At 42.7% G+C, this 16637-nt stretch overlaps 1 protein-coding gene across 1 annotated transcript; it reads left to right on the forward strand.

Moving 5' to 3' along the window:
* Nucleotides 1–13734: 13734 nt before the first annotated feature.
* LOC141096207 (uncharacterized) lies at nt 13735–15814 on the forward strand. Its single transcript, XM_073582691.1, has 2 exons — nt 13735–14235; nt 14729–15814. The coding sequence occupies exon 2, from the start codon at nt 14741–14743 to the stop codon at nt 15812–15814; it is 1074 nt and encodes a 357-aa protein (XP_073438792.1). The 5' UTR covers nt 13735–14235; nt 14729–14740.
* Nucleotides 15815–16637: the final 823 nt, after the last annotated feature.

The raw sequence follows: 16637 nt of genomic DNA on the forward strand, positions 1-16637 counted from the left end.
GCTGATCATATCTCTTCTGACCCAATATATAACTCCAAGCTATGTCATTCAGTTGAGCCAATTCATTAAGTCTGTGAAATCATATTCTCTGCTTGAAATACTATCCTTGAAGGATAACAGTTTAGCTAGGTTGGCAGCATAACCTTTACCCACTTCATGGGCATACATTATGTCTAGCAAATTACTGCAATCTGACAAAGTTGCTTCATACTGTTTGCTGCGCACACTGGAAACATCCACCTGCTTAATAGACAGTGTGAGATCCTGGTGCTTTATTCGTCTATATAGTTCTTCAGATACTCCTAGCCGTGTCTGGTATCTCTGAAAACTACACTAAGATGACATTTACATGTGTAAAATTTGGGGATAGGGTATGGCTACTGTTTGCCTTTGTACTGCAATGCTATTAGTGGTGGCTTATAATAGCAGTTTGCTGCGTTTAGTTTTTTCAACAATGAGCCATGTTTGTAGTAAATTTCTTTTCATTAACCATAATTTAGTGAAAACACATCTTATTAGGAGGAGGGACCCATCTTTCCAACCTTTTCTTGCAATGATAAATGAATGCTGAACATTTTGTGCTATGTACAGGAAAAGTGTGGCTCACAACTGCATCAATCACATCCCAGCATCTGGAAGGGTGATCCTCACCTCGCTATTTGGCTAATGCAGACAAGTAACTATATGAGTAACACATTTGGGAATGACCACAGGACACCAGTTCATTTGACATCAATAGCTGAGAGATTTAACAATGTAACAAGATTACCACTAATCCTGCCTAACCTATTTGAGCACTTCATCAGGCAACAGAACAATGCCAATTAGCCGAACACCACCTGGAACACTATGGTAATCCCAACTGTGTGACTACTAGTTTTGTCTCCTTCTTCATTTTGCTTGTAAATACTTTGTTGTAGGTTTTCAGTGTTTCTTCTGGCGTTTGTATGCCTCTTAGTGAACTTTTTAATTATACTTAAAAAATAAAAAAAGTAGACAACCCTGATAATGGCAGAGTGACTGCAGAACAGACCATAACATATTCAATGTGGTGACTCCATCCATGGTGACTTTATGTTACGGCATACAGAGGAACATGCCACCACCACATAAGGAATAAAAGCTATAATTCTTCACATAAACTGGAAACTACATGGTAATACAATATGGACCCTGTACTGCAGAACAGAATATGAAGCCACATAGCTTTATAATTAGCTGAAACATGCATCACTCGCTCGTGAGTCGGATGCACCTGTAAAGGGGGACTCTGCTTCTCACACTCACTCGTCCCCTCATCTATCGCAATAGGCTGATAATGAGTTTATTTTTTTTAATTAACTCAATTATATAACGCCATTAATTCCACAGCGCTTTACAGATATGATTGGCACTGTCCCCGATGGGGCTCACAATCTAAATTCCCTTTGAGTATATCTTTGGAATGTGGGAGGAAACCGGAGGAAACCCACGCACAGGGAGAACATACAAACTCCCTGCAGATGTTGTCGGTGGGATTTAAACCCAGGACCCCAGTGCTGTAAGGCTGCAGCGCTACCCACTGAGCTGAGTGCACCACACAGCCAGTTCACACATCTTGCTTACTACCGCCACTTTCTCTTCCAGGAACCATCGGCTCCTCAAATGTAATTATTTACTAGCAGAAGATGCTATCAAGTGTCCAGAAATGTTATTTATCTAATCCATAACCCAATCCATGACAATATTATAGTCTTATGAATCTCAATTTCATACAGAAACATGAAAGACATAGAGGTACAGTATATATGTATGGGAGCTACATTATGGAGTTATAAAACCAGGATCACAGCCAGATGTATTGCAAATGCTGGATAGGCACTGTATTTGTCTAATTTCAGAAATTTCTGCAACCAAAAACCAATTCCATTCATCTGAATGGAAGTGTCATTTATGTCTTAGTAGAGTTTGTGCAAATCGATTTGCAAGACATGGTCCCGAGGCCAGGGCAGTAATGTGTGGCTGTCATAAAGGAGCCGGAGAACCACTTTCTACCTCCAGGCATCTGTGGCTCTACTTTTGATTAGCCAGGCTGGCTAATCAAAATAACAACTGTGGATGCCCCTAGTTGAGAGGCGGCTCTCAGGGCTCCCGTCAGTGCCCAAACATCACTGACAAGGCTGTTGGACCTGGTCCAGTCAACGGAATTGCTCCAACTCTACGGATAAGACTTTGCTGGTGTAAAAATAACAAATTCAGCCTTGCTTAGCCCCTGCTGCTCTATTGCTGCAACTACACCAGTGCCCCTGGTCTTTGTTGATAATGGGCTCAGAGGTAAATTGAACCCTTAACATAGATTATGCGCCTCTTATTCTCGTAATCAGTTTATTTTGAAATTTCAAGGAGCTGATCTTCTTTACAATGTGATTTTTTTTGTGCAGTTTTTTTCTGTTTCCTGTGGATCCAAACAAAGAAAAAATACCTTCACAGAGCCAATTGCACAATGCCATAGGCTATTTTCTTGGCACCATATGATGCCTCTGTATGGCACCACAATACAGGAATAATGCTTTTTACAGAGGAAGACATCTGTGTCAAATAAATACTGGCAGAATTCATATGGAATTCAACCGAAAAATGTTGCTTATGAAAAAAGATGCCTATAGAGTTACAGCATTGTCCCGCAGAGTATCACAGGACCATATAACTGCCATATTGCTGCTCCTGTCAGCTGGCTGTACAGAGCCGTTATACATATTGGTACGCTGTCTTTTTTCATTCAGTCTTAAAAAACAGGCATACAATAAATGCACCACTACTGAATTGTATAACCGTACACACAGAGCAGCACAATGCAGGGTTTGACGCCTCACCACAAGCCTCCAGAAATATTCCAACTTGCCATATAGCCAATAATTCACCGTACAGTAACATCTTCTATGTGCCGCATGCCCCTTGTGAATTGGGTTATAGAATGGTGCAGACACTTTCATTGTTGAGCTGTTCAATATACTTCCAAATCAATGAAACTATTTTTTCAGATACTTCTGCTAGATATATTCCTTTACAGAAATGCTTCTCGGAATATAGGGTTTTAAAGTAACAAATGTATGAAATTACCATGGCTTAACTAATGCGCAGTTTTACTAGCCCCATCTCTTTCTCCATATTTGTTGACCCCTTGATATGCACAGACCTTATCTATAATTACAGTGAAATGAATAGACCACTTTCTGCTAATGCTGGAATATTGATTGTGCTATCCTAACATCGTACAAGGTGTGTCTATCTAACAAATATTCCCTACCTTTAAACCCCTTAATGACAGCCAATACGTATATTTACTGACCTGAGATGTAAGGGAATAGCATCCCCATACAGGTGACAATCCAGCAGCTGTCCACTATATCTGACAACTTGCTGTATCACAAATGATTGGTGTTGGCACCATCCATATCTGTTTAACCCCTTAGTTGCTGCTGTCAAAAGTGACTACATCAAATAAATGGTTAATAGATTGTGGGGGCTTGCACTTTAATCTATCTGACACACCGAGATCATGATTGTGTGGTCCTGATGTTTGTCATAGCAGTTCATGGCCAAATAGCGGCCTTAGGGTACTGTCACACTTAGCGATGTACCAGCGATCCCGACCAGTGATAAGACGCGGTCAGGATCGCTGGTACATCGCTAAGTGGTCGCTAGTGAGCTGCCACACAGGCAGATCTCACTAGCGACATCGCTGGGGACGGGGATCGCTACTTACCTGTCACACTAGGCGATCCTGCGTCCTCCCGCCCGGCTCCACGCTCGTCGCTCGTCTCTCCACAGGAAGCGCCGCAGGAAGCTGACGACGAGAAACAGTCCTGGACGTTCTCGTGCGATCAGCGATAACCAGCGGGGAGCCGGTCGTAGGTAAGTATCACACACAGCAATATCGCTAGCAATATCGCTATAACGTCGCAAGTTATAGCGATATTGCTAGCGATATCGCTTAGTGTGACAGGCCCTTTACTGGATATAGTTTACTGGATCCAGTTTACTGGATATAGAGGTCAGTTCAGAAGTTAGTGACATTTAGGTGGTAAACAAACACTTTTTCATTACGGTTATACCATTTTGCATTAATTCCTGAAAATCACCTGAAGGGTTAATAAACTACCTGACAGCAGTTTTCAATATGTCAGGGGGTGCAGTTTTTAAAATGGTATCATGTTTGGGGTTTCCCAATATATAGCACCCCTAAAGTCACTTCAAACTTGCATAGGTCCCTCAAAAAAATAAATTTTGTAAATTTCCTTGAAAAAATGAAAAATTATTGCTACATTTTTAAACCTCCTAAAAGGCTAACAAAATAAATTAGCGTTTTAAAAATGATGCTGATGTAAGGCAGACATGTGGGAAATGTTATTTATTAATGTTTTTCTGTGGTATGACTATCTGGATTAAAGGGATAATCATTCAAAGTTTGAAAATTGCAATTTTTTTTACATTTTTGCCAAGTTTCTGATATTTTTTATAAACACAAAATATATCAATCTAAGTTTACCATTATCATAAATTATAATGTGCCACGAAAAAACATTCTCAAAATTAATGGGATTTGTTGAAGTGTTTCAGAGTTATGACCACATAAATTGACATTGGTCAGAATTTAAAAAATTGGCCCCATCACTAAGGGGTTGAAATGCCTATGATTGAAGATCTATTTCATACATCAGAATGAGGATGTTAATGTACCATGCAAATGCAATTTTTTTTTCCTTATCTAAATGTGGCCACAAAAATTTCTGCAATACAAATCTGTCAGACTTTGTAAACTCTTGTATGTGAGGTCGTTTTGTTTCTTGTATGAATTATTACTTTGGGACTCTGTAAAGTATACGGCTGGCTTCACATATTTCCGTTGCATCCAGTTAAAAAAACTGGAACATGACTGATGCAAAAATGCATTAATTGCCATAAGGCTTTTTCTACATTTAGGCCTGGTTCATATGGCCATGTTGGAAATTAGCAGTAACTACTGAAAATTGTGGAAGTTAGTGTCTGTGTAAGTAGGACATGCTTGAAAATCGGCCATGTGCACTGGCGCACTGGTTATAATGGGTCCGTGTGCTCTCTGCATATGGTCCGTGGCATACACAGATCGATTATACACTCGTCTGAAGAAGTCCTTACTCTTAGGTGCTGGTCCCGAGAAGGATCACAAAGTTCCTTGAATCCTTGTGGTCCGGCTTTTGGACTGGAACCTGGACCTTTCAAACAATGGGATTCTTTCCCACTTCAGTTTCATTTAGTGCTTTACTAAACACCAGATGGACACAATACTATGCCCTACCTAATTTGTGCATGTTCCTCTACTTAGCACTGAATACATTGGTGCTCAAGACAGGGACAAGGGGTAGGAGAGCCTCCACCTTGCACCAGATGAGAAGAGGGTGTCATAGGTAATTGAAAATTAAAATAACACAAGAATTTTCTGTTACGGTGTCCATTGGGCATCTCCTTGCTCTGATTGATGGAAGTGCTCATAAACCAATGAGAGCGTTAATAAGCATGAATGAGGAGAAAAGTGGTCATTAGAAGAGGAGGAGCGAGAGCAGGGAGGCCGACATAACTCACAGCTCCTTCATCCTCCTTTACCCAGGAGCTGCTGCAGTCAGTCCTAAGCTCACACCTCTGCCTCCTCACACACTTCTCATAGAGTACCCTTCTACAGGCCTGCTCCTCCTGTGCCTGACACACTGACTCCCTACTTCCCCATACTCTCGCACTGTCCCAGCAATCACTGGGTCTGCATTATCTTGCCTGACAAGCAGAAATTAAAAAAGATGAGGGGGCAGACTGAAGGGGTAGCTAACAGAGTAGAGTCAATTACAAGCGAATGGCAGGAATATTATGATTGACCTTACTAACAAAAATATCTGTACAACTCTATATATAATACAGATTTCACATTGGCAAAACTCAGATTGTCAACAGCTGTGTCAAACAGCTTTGATACATCAGCCAATCTTTCCTCTACAGCCTTTGACAAGCAAAACACTGGCACAAAAGACAAGCTTTCCTACAGCCTCCGACAAACACAGCACTGCTACATAAGAAAAGCTTTCCTCTATTGCCTCTGCTTAACACAGCTTTTCAACATCAGACAAGTTGTCTTCTACTGCCTCTGACAAACATAGCACTGCTACAAAGTCAAGCTACCCTCTATCGTCTCTGCTTAACACAGCTGGTCTACATCAGACATGTTTTCATCTACTGTCTCTGACTAACATAGCTCTGCTGCATCAGAAAAGCATTCCTCTACAGTCTATGACAAACACAGCACTGCTGCAAAAGTCAAGCTTTATTCTATTACTTCTGATTAACACAGCTCTTCTATATCAGACAAGTTTTCCTCTACTGCCTCTGATCAGAAAAGCTTTCCTCTACAGCCTATGACAAACATAGCACTGCTACAAAAGTCAAGCTTTCCTCTATCGCCTCAGCTTAACACAGCTCTACCTCTTCAGACAAGTTTTCCTCTACTGCCTCTGATCAAAAAAGCTTTCCTCTACAGCCTATGACAAACACAGCACTGCTACAAAAGTCAAGCTTTGCTCTACAGCCTCTGACAAACACAGCAGTGCTACAAAAGTCAAGCTTTCCTCTATCGCCTCAGCTTAACACAGCTCTACCTCTTCAGACAAGTTTTCCTCTACTGCCTCTGATCAAAAAAGCTTTCCTCTACAGCCTCTGACAAACACAGCAGTGCTACAAAAGTCAAGCTTTCCTCTACAGCCTCTGACAAACACAGCAGTGCTACAAAAGTCAAGCTTTGCTCTACAGCCTCTGACAAACACAGCAGTGCTACAAAAGTCAAGCTTTCCTCTATCGCTTCTGCTTAACACAGCTCTTCTGCATCAGACAAGTTCTCCTCTACTGCCTCTGACTAAAGGTACTGTTACACATAGCGACGCTCCAGCGATCCCGACAACGATACGACCTGGTAAGGATCGCTGGTGCGTCGCTACATGGTCGCTAGTAAGCTGTTTTACAGGCAGATCTACTCAACAACGCAGCAACGATCCGGCGATCCATATAACGACCTCGGCAGTCGTTGGGACCTTGTCACACAGCAGCTATTCTGACGACTCACGCCTGGGTCGCTGAATTCTGAGTCGCCAACGAGGTCGATCGTCAGAGTCAATCACAAAAATGCATGCTGGCCAGCGGGACACCAGCGATGAAAAAATGGCCCAGGACATTCGAGCACAATCAGTGAGATTGCAGCGGGGGCCCGGTCGCCACTATGTGTCACACCTAGCGAGATTGCTAGCGAGGTCGCTGTTGCGTCACAAAATCTGTGACGTTTCAGCGATCTCGCTATCGATCTCACTATGTGAGATGGAGCTTTTACACAGGAGTGAATGCAGCCTTAGGATACTTTTTAACTGATTCAATTCGAGCAGGATGCAATCTGCCTAATCTGCTTAGGTGAGCAAAATTTGTTGTCCTGGCCCTATATAAATATAAATACTGTAGATGATTTTCTTGTTATTACGCTTTTCAGTGATCCTGGTCTTGGTTGCCTACACTAGCTTAGGCCCTGTGTCACACTTCATTCCTTCTGAATCTCCAAAAGAAACGTGATTCGGTCAGAATCCTTGACAGGGCAATAGACTACAATGTCCCAAATGGCATTCAGAAGGACTCCTTGTGTATCTTTTTTTGCCAGTGGTGATCACCTTTTCAGACAGACATAAAACTTAGTCTGCTACTGTCACCCATCAATAAGATTATTTTTTTTATTTATTTAATCGAGTGTTTTCACTTGTTTTGGTCTAAAACCATTTCTAAAATAATGACCTTAGAAAATAAAATAGATTCCTAATTTTTCAATAAATAAGTAGAATTTCAGCTGTTCTATAAATATTATTTTCTGATATAAGCGGTCATGTGGCTGCCACTTAGTTCCTCTGCATTCAAAAATATCCGCCAAAGGTGCATATTCAAATAGCTACCATATATATGATCTGATCTGTATGAATAAATGATTTAAAGGAATAAAAGGAGAAATGGCTTATAGGATCACTGACCCCAATTGAAAATGCTCTTTAAATTCTAATCCCACTGTGCCAAGTGTTATATATTAATGGCACAGGTAGAAGCCTGAATGTTCTGCAAAAAGTACTGTGCATCATACCATGCCACGGGAAACAAAGAAAAAGTCACATCCCGCTGGTTCATTCTCTTCGAATTCCTGATCAATGCCGATCACGACAACCAAAGGAGAGAAACTAGAAAATGGGTTTTGACAGCTTTATAACAGATTTACTGTTATGTCTATTGTTACATTTTGCTGACAGATTACTTTTATTTTATATTATTTTCTATATTTTATACAGACAGAATGTATTCCACAATCTGATAGTGGGAGAAAAGCATTTAATCTGTTAAATGGGTTGTTTCATCTACTCAAATAGGTAAAATTACAAAGTATATGTAAAAACCACAACTCTGCAGTTTGCCTCTTATTTAAAATCTTCTGAAGAGAACAAAGGGATTGTCAATTTAATAGTTCACGGCTAATTTCCTAGTCTACCGGCCACCACTGATAGACGGTTACAGTGGCTAGAACTTTGAAGCACTGCTCTGAAGCCACTACGCTCCTCAAATGCTTCAGGGCTAAAGTTGCCTCTGCTTGCTGCTTCCACTTAAAGGGACTCTGTCACCTCATTTTTGCCCTATGAGATGCGGCCACCGCCATCAGGGGATTATCTACAGCATTCTGTAATGCTGTAGATAAGCCCCTGATGCAACCTGAAAGATAAGAAAAACGAGTTAGATTATTCCTACCCAGGGGTCCAGTCCAGTCCGATGGGTGTCGTGTCCGCTCCGGCGCCTCCCATCTTCTAGCGATGACGGCAGAGGGCAGAGTAAAGTACTGCAGTGCGCAGGCGCCAGACCTCTCTGACCTTTGCTGTATGCTGTAGATAAGCCCCTGATGGCGGTGGTCGCATCTCATAGGGCAAAAATGAAGTGACAGATTCCCTTTAAGCAATTACATAGCTGGCCTGAGCCACAAATCATGAGGAGTTCACTCCTTTGGCAAGGAGAAAGCCGGGAGACTTGGGAGAACTGCGCTCTTCAAAACTGGATCATAAGACAAAATCACAGTGAAGAACTGCAAAAAATCATGATAAGAACATGCTGAAAATGAGACCCATCAATGAAACCTTTGCATATAACTTCAATAGTCAGATGGCACCTAGTAATGAGTCTGGTACAGATGACTTAAAGGGTTTGTCTGAACTATGACATGTATGGAATACTGATAAAATGCCATAAATGTCTAATAAATGTCAGACCCACCACTATGACTCGAATCTCTCTTGAGAGTGGGGTCCCGGCTCACACTCTCAAGCAGAGACGTGGCTCTTATTTCATTCCTGCTGCTCCCCTGAGTATTCCCCTATTATTTATAGTTTTTACCAATGGAGCGTTGCTCACAGCAGAAAGAGACGCCCCAGAGGATTCTGTGAGCCATGCCTCCTTGGTAAAGACCATAAAAATTACCATTATATAAAAAGATCCATATCTCTTGAATTATATGGCAGGCTTAAAAAAAAAAAAATCAATACTCAGGGGAGCAGTTGGAATAAAATAAGACCAAAAACTGGTCTATGTGCACATAGTGTCAAGCCAATGTTTATCCTAGGCAACACTATTTCAGGAAAAAGCTGGTGGTCTTTTTTACTGAAATGTCTTTGCTGGCAGCTTTAATCTCTATCCTTCGCCATCATCTTTTTATATCCATTTAGAAGCCACCCAAAGAATGAACATACTACTGCTTTAAACCAAACCCTGTTAAAAGAAGCAAAAGACCGAAGATATGCACAGCAATGTCCTTTTTACATTACTGTGCAATATATTCATCTTTTATGGTGGTTTTGTTATTCCAAAAGCATTTTGACTTTGTTGTTGTGTGCAGAGACCCTTGTAGTTTAAAATATATATATAAACTTTTTAACAAATATATCTTTTAAAATCCTTATAAGAGAAATAAAGGAGTAGCGGGCACTGCTTAAATCAGGTATGAAGTAACCAAGGTGCTACTGATGTACCAAAGACAAGGAGAATAAAGGTAGCAAAGAGAGCAAAAGAGGTACAAAAATAGTGCACACATCTATATACATAAAACTGAATGTGTGTATGTGTGTATCACCAACCAATCACGAAGCATCTTTCATTTCACCAGAGCTGTTTAAAAGAAGCTGAGCTGTGATTGGTTGCTATGAGCAACAATTTACTCACTCAATGAAAACACCTCAGCAGACAGTGACAGGGTGGGAGAAATCTAGCATCTCTGGAAACATAAGCTCCCAGTCATTGTCTGCCCCCCAAAAAGGAGCAGAGAGCACGACAGAAATGAATCCCTGCCCATATACCCATCACACATCCTCCATCCCATAGGCACATCTTCCCTCTTAAAGGGATCTCCGGTATGGAAGTTAGGGCAATTCCACGCCTCCCTTAAAGGGATCCCCGTTATGGAAGTTATGACCGTTCTACTCAGCGCTGTGGTTCTGACCCCAGGACCTCTTAAAGGGATCATTGGTATGGAAGCTACGGCAATTCCATTCAGCGCTCTTGTTCTGACCCCTGGCCCCTCTTAAAGGAATTCCTGGTACGGAAGTGAGGGCAAATCCACTATGCGCTCTGATTCTGACCCCAGGCCCCTCTTAAAGAGATCACCGGTATGGAATAATAATAATAAATAATCTTTATTTTTATATAGCGCTAACATATTCCGCAGCACTTTACAGTTTTTGCACACACATCATCACTGTCCCCGATGGGGCTCACAATCTAAATTCCCTATTAGTATGTCTTTAGAATGTAGGAGGAAACCGGAATACCCGGAGGAAACCCACGCAAACACGGGGAGAACATACAAACTCCTTGCAGATGTTGTCCTTGGTGGGATTCGAACCCAGGACCCCAGCGCTGCAAGGCTGCAGCGCTAACCACTGAGGCAAATCCACTTTACGCTTTGGTACTGACCCCAGGCCTCTCTTAAAGGGATCTCCGGTATGGAAGTTAGGGTAAATCCCTCAGCGCCCTGACTCTCACCCTAGGCTTCTATTAAAGGGATCATTGGTATGGAAGTCAGGGCAAATCCACTCAGTGCTCTGGTTCTGACGCCAGGCCTCTCCTAATGGGATCCCCGGTATGGAAGTTAGGACCATTCCACTCAGCACCCATGGGTCATTCCGTTTATTCCGTTTAACCACCTTGGCAGTTGGATTTTGATAAGGGGTTTTCTAGAATGTGATTAACCATGTACCATTATTTTTTCACTATATATAATCTTTGTACTAACCTTATATTAGATATTTGATGAAAGGCTCAAATCTTTCTTGTCGACACTTATTTAGCTTGTAGGTTACATTCTGCAAACTGAGGCAATAAGAAAATATATCGAACATCAATTTCCAGCAACTACAGTACAGACAGGAATAGATCTCATCCCATTGCCCCCAAAAAACTAATTATTAAACACAATCAAAGTTTCTCATGGGCTCGCTCACACTGGCGTACAATATGGAGGAGTGCAATGTGAGAAAAACTCACATTGCACTTTGATCAGTGTTATTAAAAAATCACAGCATGTTGCGATTGGTAGGTATCTCCTACGGCACGTACCCATTCAAGTCAATGGGTGCGTGCAAAATATTGGACTGCACTAGGATGTCATCCGAGTGGAGTCTGATACACGCCAAGACTGGCAATGGAGAAGATGGAGAAATTAATTTCTCTTGTCTCCTCCGCAGTTGTACTCCGATACCCCCATGTAAGAGGATCGGGGCACAGAGCACTGACACTCGGCTCACGCTCATGCTCTCACAATGGATGCTATACGCTACTGTGATCCTGGCCTGATTTGGACATTGGGTTCAGGAGTTTGGATGCTTCTGGTACATAATCTTACATAATAATACTTCAAAACGTCAAAAATATAAGGCTAAGCTCACAATAATAGAATACCCTTCGCTGAGAAATTAATTGGGGTCTTTGGAAGAAACCCAAGTCTTTGTGAAAGTCTGATGGAAACAAATACTGCCAAGATGGATGCCAGACAGTGTCCAGTGACTCCATCGGCTTCATTGAAGTGAATGGCTCCGTCAGTGCTCTGCTGATGTTCCTATCGGAACACCGTTTTTCGGGGATTAGGACAGAAACCCTGATGTAGTGCTCAGCGGAGAGCACTCTATGTGTGCGAACTTATCCTAATATGTCCCCAGACAATATATATGGCAGGACTTCTATTAAAACACCATCATACTCGCTTATATGGATACTAATGTTACTAAACAACCAGTGTGGGGGAAGAAATATGTTCAAATGCTTGCACTTCACATGCCAGCTGGCAATAATATTTCCCAGTACACTGGATAGGAGATGAAAAAGCAAACGTTGCTATGGAAACTAAATTGATGCATTTGTACAGACAATCTAATAAAGCTGTGATGGGACGCTTAGATATAAAAGAGAAACTTCCACCATAAAAATCAGTCATGAAAAAAAAGAATTCAATAGAAAAAAAAAACAAGCTGCCATTAATGAAAACTGAAATGAAAACCGTTTATGGAAAGATTAGACAATGTACAAATCACTTGATTCACTATTAAACAGACTGTACATCTTACATTTCCATGTGGGTCCATATATGTGATTTTAGGCCCCGATTCAATAAAGCAATTACGTAAATCGCTTTGGAAAATCACATTTTTGTGTAATGTGAAGTTGTGCAAAAATGGAACGACTTTTGATGTTTTCATGTCAGCTTCAACCATCTCTGCTAAATTGGAAAGAAGTTTGGGTGGGACGAAGGTTAAGGGTAGGTGCACACGTTCAGTATTAGGCAGCGCTTTGGACGCACATGTCCGCTGTGGCCAAAGCGCTTCCGGCTTTTGAACGCAGGTGATTCCGTATGTGTTCATTGAAGCGTGCAGAATCACCACATCCAATACATTGTACGGATGACATTTATATTGCGGAGACTGAGTGTCTCCGCATGATAAATAGACATACTGCGGTCTGGAAAGACGCGCCGCATGTCCATCTTCGCAGGGAAGCCGCGGGTGCCGGTGCATGCATAGTGGAGATGGGATTTCTTGAAATCCCATTCACTATGCTGTAACATTGGGCCACTGCGGGCTGGACGCTGCGGATGTACGTAGCGCCCAGCCGGCAGCGTATAATGACTGTGGGAACATACCCTAAGACTTGTCCCTGATTCATCAAAGCAGTTCACCACCACTCGAACAACCCCTTCTCTATCCCTGTTTCCCCCCAGTAAAATAACACCTATTTTCCACTGTGGAGCCACAATGTCAAGCGAGCCTTGGTTGAGTCAGTTGTGACACCAGTGGAACGGTGCAGGCATCTGAAGGGAGTATAAGTGTTATTATAGTACTGTAGGGAAACAGATATTGAGAAGGGATTATGTACAACCGCTTTAGGAGACATGCGCCTCTAAAGAAATCAGGAACATCTGACTCCTGATACCAGTATTGATTAATTGGGGCCATAGACTTAACCCTAACAGACTGCCTAACTCTTGAAATATCCCGTACTTGTTTAGCTATCTGAGAAGATTTCGGGCAAGAAGGGTAAGAAATTCAGCAGCCGGGGGGCGGAGCCTGAACGTTGGTGGAGCAAGAAGCAGGAAACCTGAGCTCCCGGACAAATGCACCAAAAGGGGCTCTAATATTACCAGAGCCTTCTTTTTATACCATCCCCGCATTACAACCCAAACCAGGACCCCACTGGATCGCATAGACCCTGGGTGGCAAGTCACGTTCGGGATAAAGAAGGGATTCATATAACTGTGGCCCTGCAGGCGGGAGATTGCCGGAGTGGCGGAAGGATATACTGCTAACAGCACCATCGCCTCGGGTAGAGGACTTCACCCCTGACCCAAGGCTGTCAGATAAGAGAGACCCCGGAGCTAACCCTCCCCTGCAAATAAGGTACCATTGCGAAACCCCCTGACCAGGACACATAAAATCGCTACTATTCTCATAGCTGGGGGACGGCTACAGAGAGTGTGTATCACGCCGCAGCATTGAAAATAGTCCCGTCGGGCTTGCAGAAGACACGCGGCCCGGGACCTAGAATAGACGTGCAGCGGCACGCTTCAGCCTCCTCCCCTCTCTGCAGTCAGTGAGAGAGATCTGAGGAATTCAAGCGTCTCCTGGAGCTGAGGTAACATTGAAATAACAGAAGCAAGGTGACGGAGTGTCTTAAGCAGAGGGGTCTGATTCAGGGGACAGAGGACCAGGAGAGCATGGTCATTCTCCCTAACTCCGTAGCAATAAAGGAGATAATCAATTAATCAAGTGGGGGCCTGAGACTGTCTGACCCGAGGGGTGCGAGGAGAGAAGGGAGTAATATAAGGAGCCTTAGATCTGTATTAAGCGCTCCCCCCCCACCAGTGCTGTCCCTACATCTTTCATCCCCCCCTTATTTGCTTTCTAATTAACCCATGTTATACCTAGCTGTACGAATATAAGAGAGGATTCTCTGGAAAACCAGCAGAAAGTGGTTATAGACTGCCATCTAGTGACCAGAGCCAGAACGACATCTCTTTCCATTGTTTATCACTTATAAGATTGGGCATAAAATGGAACATTAGCTAAATTCATAGCCAGCGAGAGGAATTCTAATCTTCAAACTGCTCTATTCTTCTCTGCTTTAGATAACTGCAAAAATGGGGAGATCCAGCGTAAAAACGCAAAAAAGCATGCCCAAACCTACAAAGTCCACTACGCAAACAGACATAGATGACTTTCTTACAAAACAAACGGTTCCGTTAGATTCTCTTAAACCATCCAAGCTTCGTGATTTGACCTCATTAGGAGATTCAGATTCTGAACCGGAGAGTGACTCTGACACGGGCAGCACAGCGAGAGAGGCCTTAGTCACTCGTTCGTTCATCAAACGTATATTGTCTAAAGCTCTTGAGCCAATAGGACAAGAACTTGCAGAGATAAAACACGACCTAAAACTTCAAGGCCACAGACTTGAGACATTGGAAAATTCGCAAGTTGCCATGACGCAAAGTTCGAACGCTGTACTAGACTCTTTAAAAGTCCATGAAATCCAACTACATACAATTCACACGGTGCTAGAAGATCATGAGAACAGAGAACGTCGTAACAACATAAGAGTTAAAGGCCTTTCTGAAACGGTGGCCTTTGAGGCGTTATGGAAAGCAACACAAGAGATATTCAAAGAACTACTTAATGAATCAGATCCGCAGGAAATTGAACTGGTGAGAGTACACAGAGCATTGCGTCCGAGGCCTTCTCAAGGGGAAACTCCACGAGATGTGATCTGTCGCTTCCTCGATTATCGAGCAAAAGACTTAGTTCTTCGCAGAGCGCGGGAGGCGCAGGAGATCTCGTATGAAGGCTCACAAATTAAACTTTTCCAGGATTTATCGGCCAGCACTCTCAGGAAGCGGAGGATCTTGAAACCGTTCACTGAAGCATTGATAAAAAAAGGCGTCCGTTTTAGATGGTTGTTCCCGTTTGGAGTACATATCACAAATGGAGACAAAGGTATCTCAGCAAGAACATCACAAGACATCAAAGAGGCATGTGAGTCCTTGGGGATTGAGCTGGAGGCCTACCCGGACCTGGAGTCCTTCCATTCGGCGACCCTATTGCATCCGCTGCCAGATGACCCGGCGTGGCAGATAGCCCTGACGCCAAAATCACAAAGGCTGAAAAGGAGGCTGACAAAGACCTCGCTTCCTAAGGACTCCAGAGACAATACTTGATCTTTGGGTTAGACCCAGATTTTGCAGTTAAGTTTTTCTTGGTGTCTACCCCAGTTGGGGTATTGAATGTGGTTGAAGCAAATCTGATGGGGTTGGCGTGCTTTTCCAAATATGGGTAAGCACTGCTGCCACATCTATCCAATAATTCGTTGTAAGGTTTCAACCTAGATTTAGTTACAGCCCAAACTGGGCATTCTCCTAGAATGGAGCATTTCATATTTCATATTTAGTTTATAGGTTGATTGGAATTTTCCTCAAGCTGGCATTCTATGAAACAATGTCAGTAGGTAACTATGGTACGTTGGCATATTGGTCAATGATATTGTGCAACTTAATAACATGGATAATGTTAATATTGTGTTCTCCCCCTCTTTACCTTTCTGTTTTCTCTACCCTTTTCTTTCTTTCGTCTGGTCTACTTGTCCTAGACCCCCTCCCCACACCTATAGGCACAAGGATTCGTCCCCGTCGTGAGCTGCAAGGATGCTGCTGTGTACAGAAACATGATGGATTCGGATAAGGTACACACATTCATCTCTTTTAACGCACATGGGCTGAACTCTCCAAACACTAGACGCCACACATTACAACTATTCAAAAAACAGCAGGCAGCAGTATTGCTTATTCAGGAAACGCACTTCAAACCGGATAAATTGCCCTCCTTTGAAAGCTCGATTTATGATAAATGGTTTCATGCGACAACCACCCAGTCCGGTTCCAGAGGAGTGTCAATAGCAGTGGCAAGGGGAGTGCCCTTCCAGCTAAGAGAAACTATGGCGGACCCTCAGGGTCGTTACATCTTTGTCAAAGGTCTACTAAACGG

This window comes from Dendrobates tinctorius, unplaced genomic scaffold (assembly GCF_039654945.1).
Source record: "Dendrobates tinctorius isolate UK_male_01 unplaced genomic scaffold, ASM3965494v1 ptg000073l, whole genome shotgun sequence".
Lineage (NCBI taxonomy): Eukaryota > Metazoa > Chordata > Amphibia > Anura > Dendrobatidae > Dendrobates > Dendrobates tinctorius.